The 19912-nt window shown below is 39.5% G+C and overlaps 1 protein-coding gene across 1 annotated transcript in view; it reads left to right on the plus strand.

Annotated features, from left to right (window-relative positions):
- The window catches only part of MSH3 (mutS homolog 3), a 91179-nt gene extending 71675 nt beyond the window's left edge, over positions 1–19504 (plus strand). The window contains exons 20-24 of the mRNA XM_066339742.1: positions 689–846; positions 15500–15686; positions 15861–15990; positions 17342–17516; positions 18951–19504. Coding sequence (XP_066195839.1) covers positions 689–846; positions 15500–15686; positions 15861–15990; positions 17342–17516; positions 18951–19059 — 759 coding nt within the window. The 3' untranslated portion in view covers positions 19060–19504. The remainder of the gene's footprint in view (positions 1–688; positions 847–15499; positions 15687–15860; positions 15991–17341; positions 17517–18950) is intronic.
- Positions 19505–19912: the final 408 nt, after the last annotated feature.

Consider the following 19912-nt stretch of genomic DNA (forward strand, 5'->3'; position numbering starts at 1 on the left):
AGGGATCCAGGGGCAGCCACAGCTTCTCTGGCCACCCTGTGCCAGGGCCTCCCCACCCTCCCAGGGAACAATTCCTTCCCAATATCCCATCCATCCCTGCCCTCTGGCACTGGGAAGCCAGTGTCCTGTTCCCTGTGTCCTGTCCCTCCAGCCCTTGTCAATTGTCTCTCTCCACCTTTCCTGCAGCTCCTTCAGGCGCTGCGAGGCCACAGTGAGGTCACCCCAAAGCTGCTCCTGTCCAGGCTGAACAATGGCAGCTGTACCAGCCTTTCTGTGCCAGCCTTTCTTTCCAGCAGAGCTGCACCATCCCTCTGCTCATCCTGGAGCCTCTTCTGGCCTGGCTGCACCCAGCCCTGCATCCGGCAGCATCCTTCACTGATTCCTGTGCTGGTGACCAAGTTCCTTGATTCTTTTTTGGCTTCTTGATGGAGAACAGGAAGGTTTTCCCGCACTGTGTCCATTTTTCTCAAGAGTAATCCAAGTTGATTTTGGTGCATCTAGGTCTTGATAATACCTGGAAAGGTGAATGTGATGGACTCCAAGAATGGAGGAAAGCTGTTCACCTAGAAATGGAATGTTTAACCCTGTGAACTTGTTTGTATCCTTCTACACACACATGCACACCAGACTTTTTGGTAGAAGCACCATGTACAGGCCATTGTATTTCACCACTGTTTTGTGTTTCCAGGGAGATGGCGAAAGGGTCATGATAATAACTGGGCCCAACATGGGAGGGAAGAGCTCCTACATCAAGCAGGTGGCACTGATCACAGTTATGGCACAGATTGGCTCTTTTGTTCCTGCAGAAGAGGCCACAATTGGTGTTGTGGATGGAATTTTCACCAGGTAATCTCTCAAAACTGGAAATGCTACTGTGGCAGGGGTTGTGTGTATCAAAGTATAATTTAATTTTTCATTTAGAACCTGAAAATATATACATGAAGTGTCTTTTTTTATTTTAAAGGCATTTTAGGTTCATTGCTAGGCTTTAATTCCAGTTTTTTGGTAAACTGTGGTCCATGCTTTGTAATCTTTGAATCTTCAAAGGGTAAGAATTTTGATGTGTCTGTCTTGATAAACATCCAGGTATCTAGCTCACCTGCCTGAATGGATATCTCATCTAGATTTATGCTTCTGGGTGTCGGCCAAATGTTTCCCCTAAAATGGATGTTGTCACCTTTGAAAATCATGTCATAATTTCTGCTGTAAAGCTCTGTTGTGTATGCTCACAATATTACAGACTGAAAATTTTTGGCTACATATATTCTATGCTTAATCTCTTTCCTGTACTATCAGTTCTAAACACACTCCTAAAAACACTTGATATCCTTTTAACAATGAATAATGACAGTTTATTTCACTGTGTCATTCTTGAGACATTGCTGAGTAATTTGTAAAAATTATCAGTAGAATCAAAACTCTTTATATTATAATCTGATATTGCTAGGCTTTATTGCCCTGTTTACTCCCCCATTTTTCTTTAATAATTACTTCAGTTAGTCAAAGTTTTGTGTTACTGGTGGTATTTGAGTTGGATTATCATTAGTGGTTACAAGTTTCACGGCAGTCAGGTGCCTAAGCTAGAATTTCTGGCAGTTCCTGTTCTGTGATGCCAGTGTGCATTCCAGAGGTTACTTTTAATCAAGAGCCTGAGGTACTGCTCACTTGCAATTGCTTCATCCTATAAAAGTGTTGTGTTCTTACTTTCCACAATGTCATGACCAAAAGAAATGAAAATCACACGTTGATGCAGTGCTAAGGACATTAGCAAACAAGCTGTATCCTCTTCTCAGAAGTAACTGGAGATGAGAATTCAAAATGCTTAGTTTTTTCCCACACCCTGTGTCAGAAGTAATGGACTGGTTGATGGGGTGAGCATTTCTTGTGGGGACACAGAAATACACAGGATCTGTTACAGAAGGAGCATCACTAAACATTTGAAGATGATTTTTGCCTTCCTCTGTGTTTTGAAGTTGAAATTGGAGTACTTCAGTTGGGTTCACACTTCCTTAAATTCTAATCATACACATGTAAAGTGGTTACTCTCAAGCTGAGTATCTGCTTTCCTCTGCTTTTCCTAGACTGTCATTGCAAAAGGATGATTTCTGCAGAAAATACTAAAAAATATGACACAGTCAGTGGGAGAGACATTTTGTTTTGTGCCTGCTTGAAAGAGAATAAATTGGTTTTTTAATCTGTGTTCCACCTGTTCCCCAGTGTATTTCTCTCATTCCCCTTCGCTTTCTCTGTATTAGAATAAAACCCAAGTGCTTTTCAAAACTTTACTGATAAAGTACTGTAGTCAAAGGTAAAACTTCTGCTTTCAGACTTACCGCCAAGCTCTGTGAAGTTTCAGACATGTAATCTGTAGCCCAGTCACATTCTAACACAGGGGATTGGAATCTTTTTTTTCTCCTTGTCTGTATTAGTTTTGGAAGCTCAGCTGGATGTGCCATTCTTCATTTAATGTGATATGCATCAAACACCAGATGACTATGTGAAAGAATTACTGAAATTCTTGTAATTGCCCCAGCAATTATGAGTAAACTAATTGTCTCAATATTAATCAGGAAGAAATTGATAATACATTATTAAGATAGAAGTCATGCATCAGTTAAAAGGTAACAGGAAAAAAAAAGGGAGAAAAAGGAACAGGTTAGGAGATTCTGCTCAAAATATACAGACACTGTCCAAGAAGGAGGCACCTCTCTTTTAGATCATTTTGGGGGTTTTTTTGGGTAGATTTTGGTTTTTATCAGGGTCCTGGGAAAGGTCTTAAACTACGTAAATCTGTCAGGCAGGTTAATACGGCATTACATTCAGCCATGGAATTTCTCTGCCATAGAAATTTACCCTTGAAATAGTTTTTAATGCCTGGTTTGAGGAAAGAATCAGTAATTCAGCTGCCCCATATTGTGTTTTTGCTTGAGGCTTTTTTCTAAAGCCTCAGCTTTTGCCCTATACTCCTCTGGTAGGGGATGACCTGGAAGAGATCAGAGACTTTCTCTTAACTCCCACCCAATTTGATTGTTTGTTTTCATCTTCTATGCTTCGTTTTGCAGGTTGGTTTTGTTTGAATTTTTAAAAATTATTATTTAGTTCTTTTTAATGATAACAGCTATGTAGACCTCCTTTCTACCCTGCCACCCCAGGTGACAAGGTCTTGCTGAAAAAGGTGTGAATTTTCATTTTGTTGTTGATAACCTCAGTATATTTTTACTACATAAAAAACTTAACATGGGAAAGTGTTAGTCTCCAAGATGCTTTCATCACTGCTGTGGTGATGTTTTTGGGGATGCTGTTAGTGTGGCACCCCTGCAGGGAGGGAGAGTGGGGGATGCTCAGGGATGCAGCAAAGGATGCAGGGAGGATGCTCAGGAATGCAGGGGAGGATGTAGTAAAGGATCTGGAGAGGGATCAGTCAGTGATGCTGACTGGCTGGCTCTATGAGGGGTTCTGTGCACGAGGATTACCAAGCATTTTGCGTGATAAACCTTTCTCAGTTTTGGTGCTTTATCCTGCAGTTGCTTTTTATTTTGTAGACTGCATCTTCCAAGTGTGAATTTTATAGGTTTAAGGGATTTGTATCCCCAGGATTTGTGTCTTGTTTCCCAAGTAGGGTTTCCATGGAAATTGAAAGGTTGCTACTATGGTTATCCCATGTGATGTGTCGTGCTTATATAGGATAGCATATCTAAATTGACTTTAAATACAGGATTACATTAAACGTTTTTAAAGATGCAAGAGGAATTGCTTACAGGTAGCGTGAAGTTAGGAATGATCTTTCTTCATTACTGGTGGATAAGACAAGGGACAGTGCTTAGCCTAGCCCAGACTAGGGGGAGGACACAGGATTTTGAGGATGTTTATTGGTTAGTATTTTCTTCTTTTTTTCCCTTCTCCAATGAGGGATAGTGTTTTCTTGCAATCTTTTCTTAAAGAATTTTAACTTAATCAGTGGAATTATATTTAAAAAAAGAATTAGAAGGGTTTTGAAGAGATTGACATCCCATCTATTTTTTTAATTTTTAACTTCTAATTTTTTATTTTAATTTAATTTTTAATTAACTTTTAATTTGGACATTTAATTCTCTGATTTGAAAGTTTCCATCAAAGTTTCTCCTTGAAGTAAATGGACTAATTTTCTACTTTAAAACGGACCTTTGTTTTTGTTAGTTCTAATAGTGTCATTCAGACACTGAAATTAATATGCTGCTTCTGTGTGTGTTTGAGTAGGGAGACAAAGCAAGGATGGACATCCATGTATGGAGGAATTAATGACAAGAATTCTGCTGGCTTAATCGTGCCTCGGGAGAGGTGGTGTTCTAATGAAGTAAACTGACCTCTACAGAGGGTCCCTCTTCTAATCAATTATTGATAGAATTTCCCATTGCTAGGAGGCTTTATCCTACTTCATGTGGGTCAGCAGTAACTGTTTATGAGGGTCCATGTTCAAAAGTGGGAGGGAGAGGGAGAATGCTAGAGCACTTTGAAGGCAAAACATCTTCAAATAACAAGTTAATTAACAATTCAGATTACCAAGTGCCTTCAAGACTTTGAGAATCAATTTTTGGACATCGCAAGCAGCCATCAGAAAGAATCCTGTGAAGGAAACAACCCTTGCTAATGCCAGGTGATGGTACAGAGTAATTTCCTTCCTAGAGCAATTACCTGCCTGGGTTTCTCTTCCTGTGTTGAAATAAGAGTTATTCTCAGTTATTTCAGAGACTGCACTACAGTGACCCACACCTTCCAGTGAGGTTTCATCCTAGACAAACTGGAAATGCTATTAAAGGTGAAGCTGCAGTTGCCTGAATTAACAGAGTGCCCTGCGCTTCAAATGCCTTTGAGAACTGCCTCTTGCAGGTGGCCTGCCTCATGGTGAAAGGTTACAGAATAAATAGAGGCATCACTAAGATGCATGTAGATTATCCTCTCATGTACTTGGTCTCTCTTTAAAGAGTTAACTTGCTGTTTACAGCCTCTCAGCATGACTTTATTCCCTGTGGTATCGAATACAGCTGAAATTGTCTGTAGGGTATGTCGTGGAGGCAGGGTTAGAGGAAGCTCGTAGTGCAGGTGTGCAGGTGGTGGCTGCCTGGGGAAGCTGCAGGTCAGTTTTTCCACTTTGTGCAAGGCATGCAGTAGCCTGCACTTGGAGACAGTTGTCTTGAGATAGTCCCTTCACATCACATGATCTGTATTTAGGTGCAAAGAACTTTCTTCTGTACTTTCTCTTTGTAACAGATGATTTAAATGTATTTTTAACATGGAGAGCACTCATCATTGCTGAATCTGCAGTTAAGAGGTACTCACTTGTTTCAGATTCCACTATATATGTGAAAATATTGTGAAAACAGATGGTGATTGCTCACCTTGGCTAGGGAGGGATGTTTTTTAATTTTAGCTTGCGTTACTTTTCTGTATACCGAGTCCCTCAGATAGACATGGCCATGATGTAGTCCTGGATCTGTCTGTCTCAGCTCTGAAGTTATATCGCTATTTTGGTATTTTATAATTTTTTTTCTTGTAGAATGATTTTTTTCTTGTATAATGATGTATAATGAACAGCTTGTAAAAGCTGTTCATTCAATTAAAACCAGAGCACAAAAATCTTTGGACAGCTGAGCATTGAAATAAGGGAGGGGTTTCATCCCTCTTACCACTGGCCTTAGTTGGGTCACATAAATTCTAGCCACCAAGATCCAATCCCAGCCATATACCTTGGGTGGCTTTTCTGAGTTGGTTGATGTATTCAGTAAAGGGAGGGTATTTTGATCATGTCAACCAACAACAGAACAACTGAGAGCCTTGCTAAGTGAAGATCCTGTTGAAAATTGCATTCGAGGTCCATGGAAGTGTCAGCTGTGTCCACCCAGCTGTGGCCTGAGGTGACACAGCTAAGGTGGTGAACACACCCCTTTGCAGGGGAAAACATGTCCACACAGGCTGTGTCCGCCCTTGAGAGGACAGCTGGATGTGTGCATGACTCAGTTTGCCACAGAAGTGTCAGTGACCAGGGTATGGCCAGTCCCAGCCCAGGGGCTGCAGCTCCTCCTGAGGGCAGCTCCCATCTCTGCTCCCTGTGGCAGGGACAGCATCCAGAGAACGGCTGGAGCTGTGTCAGCTGAAGATCAGGTAAAGGTTCTTCCCCCAGAAGGTGCTGGGCACTGCCCAGGCTCCCCAGGGAATGGGCACAGCCGTGAGGCTCCCAGAGCTCCAGGAGTGTTTGGACACTGCTCCCAGGGATGCACAGAGGGGACTGTTGGGATGTCTGTGCAGGGACAGGAGATGGACTGGATGGACTCTGTGGTCCCTTCCAGCTCAGGGGATTCTGCAGTCAGTCCAGCCTGAATATTTCACCCCAGCTGAGCCTGGTTTTGTGTGACACTGCCTGGGAGGCACCCCAGAATTGCCTGTCAGATAATCCTTCTTTTCCAAGAAACAAAACTGGTGTGAGGAAAGCTTTCTACTCCTGCCTCCCCAGTGTTTGGACAGAGTAACCATGTTTTCAACATACTGTGCATTCCAGGCAAGAAAAAATGGTATTGCTTATACATATACCTGGCTTAACATGGTGACTCTGATGACATTCAGTCTCTTTTTATCTTTAGGGAGCTGCTGGAGCAGCCAAGACATTTCCTCACAGTCCTTCTAAGCGGGAACTAGGTGCTGTTCCACCAGCTGGGGGCTGTACTTCCCTTGCTGTGCCACTGCTCAGGTGGGATCTTCAGGGGATCTGAAATCCACTCAGACCACGTGTGGCCCATTCCACTGAGGTTTGTGAGTGCTGCACACTCACGTGGGAGACAGCATAATGGCATTAAAACATAGTTTTTGAATGATCGCTTGAGTGGTGTGCCTGGCACTTCTCATCTCCTCTGAGCAGAGAACCACATCAGTCACATACATTGAGATCCACAAAGATGGAAGAGGAAGGGCCATTTGTGTGTCCCAAAATGACATTTCTGGTGTGATTTGCCGACAGGCATTGTGGATACTCTCACTTTTTTTTTCCTGTGCCTTGACTGTTGTCACCTAAAACAGATTTATTGGGCAGAAAAAAAGGGAATGTTTGTGGCTGTGTCCCTGTAGGCTTGTGCAGGATGCATGGAGCCCTCAGCCTCTTCCCCATATCTGGAAAGAATTGATGTTAAGGCTTAGAGGACAGTTTAGAGATGAAGGATTTCTTCAAAGCAAACTAAAGAACCCAAAGAAAACAGAGTCTTCATTACTCCAGACTTCTGTGGAAGCCACATATCAAACAGGCCATAGAACTTTCTTCTGTATGGTTTATTAAAATGTCTGTTTTTCTGATCTGTAAATAGTGGAATTGCTCTGAAAAAGGTCAAGCCTTATAATAGATGTATTGTGAGTGTTACCTCCCTGAATGCATTTACAACTATTTAATTCTGACAACTTGGCAAAGTCATATTACTGTTCCACAAGTGTGTGGAGCTGAAAGAAACAAGTAGACAAACATTTTATCATAAAGGGGTAAAATGTACATACTTATGGCATTTATCAGAAATTTCAGTAAGGTTTAAAATTATTATGCAAAGCAAATATTGTATGAATACCTTCAGGCATTTGGGCAATTGACTTGGGGTGCTTGTATTTTATTTTTTATTTTCCTTCATTGAAATGCCACCATCATTCAAGTTTGAAAGATACTTAAAATGGCATTGTTCACTTCGGATTGCTTTTAGATTTACTTCCAGGGTAAAATGTTCCAAGGCCTGCTAAGAGTATATTTTGTAAGGACTCCTGAGAAAGTCAGAAAGCACAGGATGGAGTGGGTATGTTGAGCAATAAAAAGAATGTTTCTGTCAAACTGGAAACTGAGTGGAAGACGTTTTCCAAGTGCTTTTTTGCAATACATTGAGGTAAATCACGTGAGAACAAAAGCAAAATAATACTCCTAAGTATTAGTGGATGTGACTATTCCATTGATGTAACCTCTTATGGCAAAATGAATTCTCAACTTTTTGTAACTAGGCAAACCACATTACACTTAATTTCATTCAGCCAGTTTTATTGGCTTATCAGAGGGGAGCTGCACAGGAGCAGCACATAGGGGGGACATAGTTGTATTTAAAATAATAAAAGAAGTAACAAGCTCCATTATTAGAAATGGTCCTATTTGCACAGGAATAGGCAAATATTGCCTCCCATTTTTATATCACTTGTGAATTTTTTTGGTTTTAACTCTGAAGACTAGAGTCTGTGTATAAAAAAATCCTTGCTTCCATTTATTTATTTACTAACCTTTGATGATTTTTCTGAAGCTTACAGGATAAGATGATGAAGATATTTTTTCTTAGAAATACCAGTTAAAATCGCAACATCTCAGACAAATGAAAACATTCATCTAGTTAGCTTCTTCATAACCATAAAAATCTAGGCTGTGAAACCAGTGGGGAGGTGACAGCAGTGTTTGGCAGGTTCTGCAGGTATGTACAGAATTCACCAGGAGATTGATTGCTGAGTGAAAACTGTGGAGGAGTTTATCTCAGCTGAACAACTTGTTTGTACATAACCTGGTTTTGACCAGAACTTTGGAGATTTTTTTAAAGTTCTTTAAATCTGAAAATCAATGTTTAAATCACTCAGATCTCCTTTTGGAAAATGAAATAGAACAAAGTCTCTCGATTTGCCTAAGCAGTTAGACTCTGAAAGATAATGGTCAGAAAATTAAAAAATCAAAGGTACTTTTTCAGATCTTTATTTATTTTGTATGTATGTGGTAATGCTTAGTGGTTCTGCCATGCACATTGATTTATTTATTGTACAGAAAAGTTGTTGAGCTGTTCTCACAAAGCAATCCCAAGTGAATGGCAAGTCCACATGAGAATTTTATATACTGACATGCCAAAAAAGTATTGTTTGTATTGAAAGCACAGTGAGTCAGTCAAACAGAACTTTTTGCTGTCAATAACCCCAAAGTAATTTTCAGAAATGTTACTTCTTTATGGCACGGTAATTTGTTTCATTTTGTTCCTCCTTAATTGTATTTTTGTTTACCACCAGAATAACAAGAATTACTTAAGCCTTTCATTTGTGCTCACAATCAATCATGTAATTGCACCTCTGGGGTAAATTGTTCCCGTCTTTCAGGGAAGAACAAGGTGCTGTATTAAGTTCATTGCACCATTTTTTATCACGTGGAGATAGCTTTAGTTTGGATTAAAAAAAAAGAATAAGCAAAAGTTGTAGTTAGTGTTGTTAAATTAAGGAATTGTTTTGTTCTATTTTTTCTAGAAAAGTTGTGTCTTGGACATATCACAGTATGTTTGAACAGTAACTGCTTCTGACAGTGTTCTGTGGCTCTGTAGGAACAAGTTAAGCCAGGCTGTGCATGTATCTGTAGCTAATTTGGTTTCATGTCTATGTTCATTTCACAGAAGCATGCATCTGCAGTGTGAGGTTTGCATCTTTTATACATGGAATAATGCCATATTCAACCAGACAGTCTTTGGGGTGCATACATGGCATCGGGTGAAGTCTGAATACAAACAACCCTCGTGTCTGCAGGGGCTGAAATGGGCCCTGAAATCCATCTCAGGCAGGGCAGGACAGGTATTCACACTCAGGGAGACACAAAACACCTTCTGCTGCCCCTGACAGGGTGGAGAGGTTTTCCCCAGGATCCTGCATGGTGCCACTGGAGGACAGAATCTGCCTGCAAAGCTGACCAGCTGTTTTACAGCGAGATAGAGTGGTTGTATTTGCCTTTCTGAAACTCTTGCATCCCGTGACTTGACCCAGTCACAGTTGGAATTGGATTGTCCTTGGCATCCACAGGTCTAAAGGGGAAAAGTTCATTTGTGCTGAGTGCTTCAGCCATTGTCCTTACTCTGTTGCTATAGTTCCTGCTCTTTAATCCCCCTTGGCCTCAATCCTTCAGATACAAATGCATGTTAACTTAATTACCTTGAGTTCCCTCCTTGGTGTCCCACAGCAGTGAGTGCAAACCTGTGCACTTACTGCACAGGTGAGGGTTTTTAGGGTTTGATTTGAGGGTTTTGATTTGTCTCTGTTTTTTCACCTTCTTCAAGCTAATATTGATGGCTCTCAAACATTGTAATTTGAGTATCTGTTCTTATAATTTATCCTTCAGCAAAATGTTGGCACTCACAAGCAGGTCTTTATCTTGACCATCAGTAACATTTACACTGATAATTTAAGAGTGGGTGATATGTTTGCCCTAGATAATGTAAACAGTATTTTTGAGGAGTTCAAATACTGAGAATATTGCTGAATTTCAGAAAGCAAATGTATTGGATGTTCTTCCCTAGGTAATGTAACACAACGTTTTGTAATAACTGAGTTTCTGTTAGTCTGTAAAGTCTAGGAATGAGGGGTGGTGGTAACTTCCTGTCGCTCAGGGCTTGCACTGACTCACAGAGATTCTATCATTGCAGCTCAGGACTACCTGTCCTGTCAGTCCAGCTGAAGCTTTTGAAAAGATCGAGTCCATGGGTGTTTTTATTTCCTCTGGCTTCCACCAAAAACAAAATCAAACACATCATGTCTTGAAAGTTAATCCTTCATAAATGTTTCTTCTAAAACGCCAGGGTGCTGGAGTGTGCAGCATTCCCCTGTGGGCCAGCTGTAGAAGGAAAGGAGGATTTCAGTGATTATTTGTTCTGGCTGGTTCAGTTACTTGGTGGTACTGAGATGGGGGAAAACAGATATAAGAGCCACTATGAAACTGAGTTTTGAAATCACTTCGGACTCGCTTTTCTTTCCAGGATAATGAAAAGTTTGTATCCCTCAGAGTCATTTAATATCTTCATAAATCTCTCAGTGACTGAGAGTATCACATATCTATAATAATGTACTAAACAGAAATGTGTTTTACATCAAATGCATTCTTTCAGGCTTCTCAAGAGCTCTTCTCCTAAATTAGGTACCATACCATTGGTATTTCTTCATTTAAATTTGCAGATAAGCAATTGTGGAAATAGTTGAGCACGTGTGCATGTAGATTGAAAACAGGTTTGTCATGAGCAACCTTAGATTCCCTGTCATCATCCATGTAACTTGGCACACTTCTTAGAAGTCAGCCATGAATAATACAAAAATAATACCTATCCTGATAGCCATGCTTTTCTGTCACACCTCTTTTTTTTTTTTTTTTTTTTTTTTTTTTTTTTCCCCTAAATCTGTAATTACATCTTCTGTAAATTATTTTTCTTACTGTCAGTTTTTGGTTTCCATCAGTGAGATGTGGATGGAAATGAAGAGGATGATGTACCAGTAGGTTGTGGGGGAGTGTGAAGCATTATTTTCTTGCCAGTGAGCTGTTACAAATTTGCACATGCAGTCTCCTGAGGAATTACTTAATACATCTCCATTGTCCTGCCCATCCCTGGTGGGCTTCCTGTCCCCACTGCCCTGGCTGACCACGATGCTCTCCTGAGCACAGACAGGCTGTGGAGAGCAGGCCCTTACCAGGAACAGTGTGAACTGCAAGGCAACAGCACATCTAATCCTCCCTTTTTGTTAACTGGTTATTTTAATTTAAATTACTCCTGTGCAAATGCAGTGATCTTTGAAATGACATTTCAGAGGGGTTTGTGTGAGGGAGTGAGTGGAATTGTAAAGTTAGATTATGAATTTATTTTATTCATTGTGTTCTCAGTGTTATCTTTGAATCACAGAAAGTGTTTTTTGTTGGTGCTGAGAGTGTTCTATGCCTTATTCTTGGAGAAAAGAGTAATTTTCTTTTAATGTTAATTGTGCTTGAATTAGGTTTATTCTTCTGCAACAGGTTCCATTTTTTTTATTCTTCTGCAACAGGTTCCATTTTTGCAGTAAGTATTTTAGGCGAGCTTCTAAACTTGGATATTACTAAAATCATTGGGAAACATCGTTTAAGTTTGGGTTTTTTTTCCAGCATTAAGTATTCTACAGAGTAAGAATCAGTAAAGTAGCACTGGACTGTTGACAGCTGTATGAAAATAAGGCTCTAGGGAATGGCTTTGCCGTCTTGTTTTCTGGGATTACATGGTGGAATGTAGCTGGATTTTGTTACCACTGTGAGCTCCCTGGCTGCTTGCTAATTTTCACAAACTGTGTGAGAGATCCACGGTAAAATAAAAGAAGAATGAACTTCCTGGGGCCCACACTGTGATCTTAAAACCGAACCAACTCTTAAGAGCATGTGGGATAACCTCTTTTGAGAAGTAGCACAGTTATATCCTCTGACTTACCCTCTGAAAGTTAATTTACAAAACATTCCCTCTCTGTTGTTTTTTTCTCAGGCCTTTGACAGGAATCTTTGCTACTTGAACCAAGCACTGAAAAGAGATAATCCATCCTTTTTTGTTAGTTTGCATAGTAAATGTGTTGAACACCATAAGATGCAGACCTTTTAATTTTGTAAGATTTGGCTATCAAAGAGACATTAAAACATGTGTTTTCCAGCCAAATTGCATCTGCTGAGAAGTGATGGATCCAAAGAGACACTGCTCACACTGCCTGTCTGCATGTTCCTTGTGGGCAGGACGGGAGAGGAAGAATTTAATATTTTAAAGTATAAAAACATTTAGGAAGACATCTGCATTAAAATGTGGATTCAAAGCCACTGAATCCTGGAGAAGTTTGGCAGGGTTTAATACGGCTGTTTTAAATATGAAAAAACCAAGAGTTGTTTAAGCAATAGGTTTTGTGACTCAACAAGTTTATTGTATCAGGAATAATAGAGCATAAAGTTAGGGAGCAGTGTCTTGCTGCAAATTAACTGTTAGTTTTATAAATGCAGTCATCCACACTAAAACAGTTATTCCTGCTTATATCTAGGATAACAGTGCTCAGCATTTATGTTCAAAAAACCAGTATAATTCTCCTAGTGTAAAGGACCAAAGCAGAAAGAACAATTTTATCCATTTTCAAAGGATGACATTTAACAGGTTTTATGTTATTTAAAAATACACTGTTTTTTAAATCTGTAGTTAAGTTCGAGTTAGATTTGAATGCTTCAAGATGCTGGAAAGAAAGACTTCTTTTCCAGCTGTTTTTAACAACAAGAGAAAGATAATACTAATTTCTCTTTGTGTCTTGAGCATTTAGTGAGGAAGTTCAGAAAATTATTTTGTGAATGCAAATTAGATACAAAGCAGGCTATAATATTTTGTGGGCTCTGTGGAAATGATGCAGTCCCAGAGAAAAATGGAAGCTCAGTGTGTAATCATCACAGGCACACAACAGACAGTCTGTGATATGCTGTCTCTGTAAGGAAAAGCCAAGTAAGAAATTAGAAAATAATAATGCCACTAATTGTAGGGTCAGTAACTAAAACTGAAGTTGTTAATTAAGGAGCCAGAGATTGTTCAAACATAAAAAGTATTTGTCGTTATGATTAAGGCATTTGCAGTTAGTGGTGTTAAAACAGGCCTAAGTTATCCTGTTCTCTGTGGATTTGTGCAATAAGTGGGATTGTTTGATTTTACAAGAGAACCTGGTGTCTGACCCAAGCTGGGAGAGGGCCACAGGGGTGGTGGGAGCACTGTGAGAAATTCACTAAAACGTTCATCATTCCTAAGCCAGCGTTTGAAAGGATTACAGCAGTAAGTGGCTTAATAAAATGTTAATTTCACAATACCTCATTATCCTGAGTTAATTCAGAGAAAAATAATGTACAGTTGATTTAGCTTATGGCCAAAATCATCTGTCTTTGGGGTATGTGGAGTGTAACTGGTGTGTATGTGTGTTTAAGCACACACTCAATGAAATAAATGAAATAAAAACTCAGCCATCTCCAACCAAAAGTAGTTAAAAGTAGTTAACCAAATATCTTCTTATTATGCAGTTATGCATGATATGCTGACAGATTGTCAGGGCAAGGGCCAGGGAATATATACAAATTATAGTGGTACTGGGTCCAAGCTGCTTGGTTATAGTCAAGTACCCTTTGGCATAAGATCCTCATAAAATTATTTGTGTCTTGGTGGTGCCTCAGGAGGTAACAGAAGCAATTATAATAGAGAGAGACCCAGCAAAAGAGAGAGGTAAAATAAAGGCTATATTGGGTTTTTTTTTTAAAGGTTCTGATTGGCCCTAAATACTGCTGTGGCCAGCTGTTAAATCTGGAAGTATAATATACTAAACCAATGAGTCAGTTTTCCTTAAATCAGTGTGGCTTGTATGTAACTAAATATTGGCTGATAAGAGTGAATAAATCCAGTTCTACCTCCCTCCTCAGTGGCCTGTTTGTGATGACGTGTCTCAGAAGGTATGCTCTAATGTGATTAATATAGTTCAAAAGCAGAAAGGCAAAAAAGAGATGCTCTTTCTTCAGTATAGAATGGGTATTACTTGCACAGGTAAGGAAGGCTGCAGGAAGAGGGAAAATAGGGTGGACTAACAACAGGTTTCTCAGATGTAGACCACAAATTCAGAATTTGAGATAGGGTTTGAGGGTTGACGATTACATGGATCTGAATCAGAGCTAGAAGAGTTGTATGAAATGTGGAGGAATTTATGTGTGTGGAGTTCACTTGCCAGGAAGCTGCTAAGAGTTGTGTTTCAACAGAATGAGAAGTCTTAAAATACCTTTAAATCTTGTTTGAGCATGCTAGTTAAGATTGTATAGCCCTGCAATACGGGAAATAATTGTTATTTTGTTACTTTCTGAAGTAAGTTGCTTCTCTGCTGTTTGGATGCCCAAATACCTCTTCACACAAACTTCCACTGTGTGTGGAAATGCCAGAATTGGATACCTTTGGGTATTGTTAGCATTAGAAACCCATACGAATAGAGGGTTGAACGGTTGAAGGAGGTTGAAAGGAGTAAAATTCACCTTCACAGCTACCTTTGATGGAATTCTTGTGAGCTGACTGGTCCGAAGTCCCAGAGTTCTTTTTGAGGGAAAAGCAGGCTGCCTTGTTCTGTTTGTGAAGGTGGGAAAAGTATGCTGGGAAACTCTTCTGGAAGGTGAATGTTCTGCCTGGGTGCCTGTTACAAATAGGTAAAACCTTACAAAAGGAAGGCCTTGTAAAATGAGGCCTTACTATTTTGGCTAAGCTAACAGCTAACTGAGAAATTCCAGTGAGAAAATAATTATAAGAATGAGAATCAATTTGCATAACAGTATTCTTGTGAGAAAACAGTTTGCACCTGTAAAAATAAAAAGTCTATCCTGTGAGAATCTGTGAAAAAAAATATAAACAAATCTAGAAAGAAAAAAGTTTGATGGACATGTACACTAGCCATTACCAACCAATGAATGGAGTTTCAATGATTTGCTGACCTTTTAGATTCAAACATGATGCCTTCTGACACCATATAAAAATGAGCTGTGTGCAATAAAGATTCGGCTATTCTGTATGAAGAAACAAGTGTCCTGACCATCTCTGTTGTGACAGGTTCTTCTCCTCTGTTTGGAGCAGCAACCAGAGATTTATAACAGAATGGTTTAGTCTCCCATGATTATTTTTTTTCCAGCATTAACTGGCATTTGTAGTGAGTTTTTGCGTTCTGTGTCCCGGTGCAGAATGGGTGCTGCAGACAACATCTACAAAGGCCGGAGCACCTTCATGGAGGAGCTGACAGACACTGCTGAGATCATCAGAAAAGCCACCTCAAGGTCCCTGGTGATCTTGGACGAGCTGGGCCGAGGGACAAGCACACACGATGGCATTGCCATTGCTTATGCTACCCTTGAGCATTTCATCAGAGATGTAAGTGCCTGTAGCACTCTGCAAGCACAGGGAGGCTGCCCTGGACATGGCCTTGCAGAAAGGTGCCACGTCCAAGCTTAGGGCACAGGGATATAGAGAAAGGGCACCAGCTCTGCATGGCTGTGTTTAGGAAACACCGTATCAGGGCCAAACCTTGTTCTGTGTGTGCTGCAGGTGCAGGCCCTGACACTGTTTGTCACCCACTACCCCTCGGTGTGTGAGCTGGAGCAGCTGTACCCACACACGGTGGGCAATTACCACATGGCTTTCCTGCTGAACGAGGAGGACTCCAGCCAGCAGAGAGGTCAGTGTGCATCTGAGGGAGGCTCAGGCACAAACACTGCTGTTGATGCCTTGTCAGGTTACCTACAAACAGAAGCCAGACTTTTAGAGAGCTGTTCATAGCCATTTTCCTCCTCACACCTTGCCAAATGCTTTTGGTTTTTTGCATCCCTTCCTACCAACTCCAGAAATCCCCCGTGGCTGTTGCCAGCAGTTAGACAGCTCACAACATGCTATTGATGCCTTGTTGGGCTACCTAAAAACAGAGGCCAGACAAAATTAAGATACTAGAAAGCAGATACATTAATAAAGGGCCTTCAGGTACATTTCAGGTAGACAGAGTCCTCCCCCAGGGGCTACACCCAAAAATGGATGATGGGTCACAGATTTTCACATTTTTATAAGTTTGGTCCATTTACATATTGGGGGTTAATGTTCCAATTACAGCTTCAGGTAATGAAGTAATTTAGCCCCAAGTTTTCCTCCCCCCAACTCACTTTTGTTTACATTTCTCAGGGCCTGAGACAGTGAAGTGTGCCTGATTCCCAGGCCTAGAGAGGAACTGTTCTGTTTGACCAAAATGGGAAAGCAGTAGTATATGCTATATACACTGTATATGGAGTTTAGAGTTGTACACCAAAGAATTGCAGGATTACAATATAAGAAAAATATAAAAGCTAAAATCCTAAAATGTCTGTGTGACAATTTACACCTCACCTGAACATGATACACACACTCTCACTCCAGTCACACTTTTAGGGGGGGTTGAAAACAGGACATCCATTCCTCCACATGTTTCAGGAGGATATCTGGGCTGGGGTAGGTGAAAGATTTGCCCATCCTAGCATCCAACTTTTCACAGAAGCCAAACACAAAGGATTAGGGAGGAGGGATTAGGGATAAACATATGGCAGCTCCTTCTCTGAAAGATCTCACTGTCTGAAAACATTTGCTATTTATGGGGCTTCACGAGCAGGATGTGTTTTGTATCTCCCATGGATTTCATTTCAACAAGGCTGCCTAATTTAACATCATGTACTTTCAGTGTCTTCATCCTAATGTGTTAAGCAGCTCCAAAATTTAGCACTCTGTGGAGTGAAAAAACACATCTGATTGTTTTGAAAGTGTTTTGAAACATGATGTGGTCCCAGTTCTTGAATTATAAGAGGCATCATAAAGGCTTGTTCTCTGAATAATTGTAGAATTTTTTTATGTTTCTTTTTAAATTACTTGCCATTGATATTTGCCATTAACCTTTCCCCTAAATAATTCTTTGTATTGTATTATCTGCTTACCTTGTAAGCTGATCAGGACAAGGGACTTATGTATTTGCCACATAGAGGAGGTTTTAATTTTGGTTTTATTTTTTTTAGGATCTGAAGTGGAAGAGAATCCTGAATTTATCACTTTCCTTTATCAAATAACTAAAGGAGTCTCTGCAAGGAGTTATGGGCTAAATGTTGCCAAACTGGCAGATATTCCTGAAGAAATCTTGAAAAAAGCAGCTCACAAATCAAAGGAGTTGGAGAGAATAGTGAACATGAAAAGGTCAGAACAAATGTGATTTTTTTTAAAAAAATATTTCTTTCTATAATACCTACTTATGTTCTCAATAGTGATAGTGAAAATACTAATGACTTTAATTTAGAAAGTATTTTTTACTTACTTTGGAACTTGAAATTGTCTTTGCATACTAAAGTGTAGAAGGAAATGTGGACATTCTTCTGTTTTAATTTGAAAATAAATATTTGTAATATATTTCGATTGCCCCCACAAACACCCAGAATTTACTGAAAATTCTGGAGATTTTAGTATTTCTGTGATATAGAGTTTTCACTCAGGGATGTTTGTACCTTATATATTAGACTAGTTATGGAAATTCCTGTGTGTATTAAGTAGCATAATGGATTTATAAATGTAGATATTCATATCCGTTTTCACTGGCTTTTTTTCTTTTGCTGTTATTTTCTGTGGCAGTCCTATGAGCAAAATTCAAATAGTCCCTTAGGAAGATAATGAACCAAAATCTTGGGTGTCTGATGGCTGTACCTAATCTTGACAGGACAATTTTACATGAGAACATTTTGACTACTCATTATTTATAGGTACAAACTTTGAAACTCAACAGTGCTCGGCACTTAACAATGTTTTTTATCCCCTCTTAAAAAAGCAAAATAAAAACATTTGAAGGTACATGACAGTTTATAGAAAAATTAATGTGTTGGCTTACGCTAATTGGAAATACCAGTCAGTAATCGGCAAGAGTAAAAAAGACAAATCTCCAGCAGTATCCTAACTGTGCTGTTCCAAGGAGTGGGTCTGATCTGTGTGGTGGGAACAGGAGTGACCAGCTCTGGGGAAACCACATCCAGATATGCTGGTAGCGCTGTCCTTGTGCTGTCACAATACCCATGGGCCAGATGCCTTGTCTTATTTTTAAATCACTTTCATATTATTTAATAAAATCCACTGGTTAATTTTACCCACTTTTGACATTACTGTCATTGGCAATGTGCACTAACCATTTTAAATGTCTTCTAATTTGTTACACCTCTTATAAATCAAAAAATGCTAGGAAGAAAGAGGAAGGATATGTGCACTCATTTATATTGAAAATGTGTTTTCTTTTTATGATCCTACAAATACAAATTTGTATGAACTGAATAATGAAAATTAAACAAGGCTGACTACAATGCTGTTTATTTAATTTAAAAATTTGTTCTTATAATTTGTTTATATAATTTTGTCAATGCTGCTGCTGTTGTATATTAGTTATGAAATTAATTTGTTGGTTTACCCAGAGCGTGAACATGTATCTTTGAAAATATTAACTGGTTGTTTGAAGCTCACATAACATTTTCAGCTGTGCTATTTTGGACTGCGTATAAAATTTTGCAGATGACTGTAGGACTTTCAGGGTTTGATGTGCTTCACTTAAAAAATGTGTCTGTATGTTGATTAGGGTTTTTTTTTCTCGCACAGGAAAAAAATTAAGTCCTTTGCTGAAGCATGGAAGATAAATGATTCTCAGGAACTACAGAAATGGAAAAATATGTGTGAACCTGAGGATGAAAGAAAGGACAGTTTTTAATACTCAAATCATGGTTAAAGATGGAAGATACTGGAGGTGCAAAATACATGTCTGGAGGCTAATGGATTTTATCAGGCTGTAGTTCCAGGTGCACTGAGTTGACTTTTTTGCTTTCTGAGAGATGACAGATGCTGCATCATGTGTAATTTTTTCTCTCCACATCCCTTCCTTTTTACCCTTTTTCTTAATTGCAAACTATCTATGGGGATTTCAAGGTTTTTAATTTCTTTAAAAACCATGAAAAAATTCTTGATAAATTATAAGGTAAATTTTTGATAAATAAAATAATGTGTTTCACCTTTATTGTACTAGGATTTCTGAAGAAATACTTGTGTGTGTTGGGAAAATGCAGTTGAGTCTCAACTCTGCTGTACAGCCAGCAACTACTAACAGTGGATTATATAAAGAGACTTTTTTCCTTATTCCAGTGTTAATGCATTAAAAAGTCACTGATTTTTAGAGCACCCTTGCTTCCTGATCTTTCCCCTGTCTGGCACGGTTTGGAGAAAGACTTAATTCCAAAAATAATATTGGGGTATTGTAAGGGTGAGTGAAAGGGGCAATTCAGAGTGTGCAGCTGACATCCCCAGTGCTTTGTCAAATGCAAAGTGAAGCTGAAGAATTCAGAAGGGCTTCTCAATTTTTAAATTTCCAGTTACCAACAGCCAAATTTCATATAGGAATATGACACCCAGATGGGTTTTCCCTGCAATAACCAGACTGAACACGTTGCTGTGAAAATGGACAACGATGCAGACATGCTTAAACCTCAGCAAATAGTCTTAGTGCTATAAAAGTAATGCAGGGGTGTCGTGGGTTTGGCTGCCCTGCAGCCCTGAGGAGCCCACACTCG

Source organism: Sylvia atricapilla, chromosome Z (genome assembly GCF_009819655.1).
Source record: "Sylvia atricapilla isolate bSylAtr1 chromosome Z, bSylAtr1.pri, whole genome shotgun sequence".
Taxonomy (NCBI): domain Eukaryota; kingdom Metazoa; phylum Chordata; class Aves; order Passeriformes; family Sylviidae; genus Sylvia; species Sylvia atricapilla.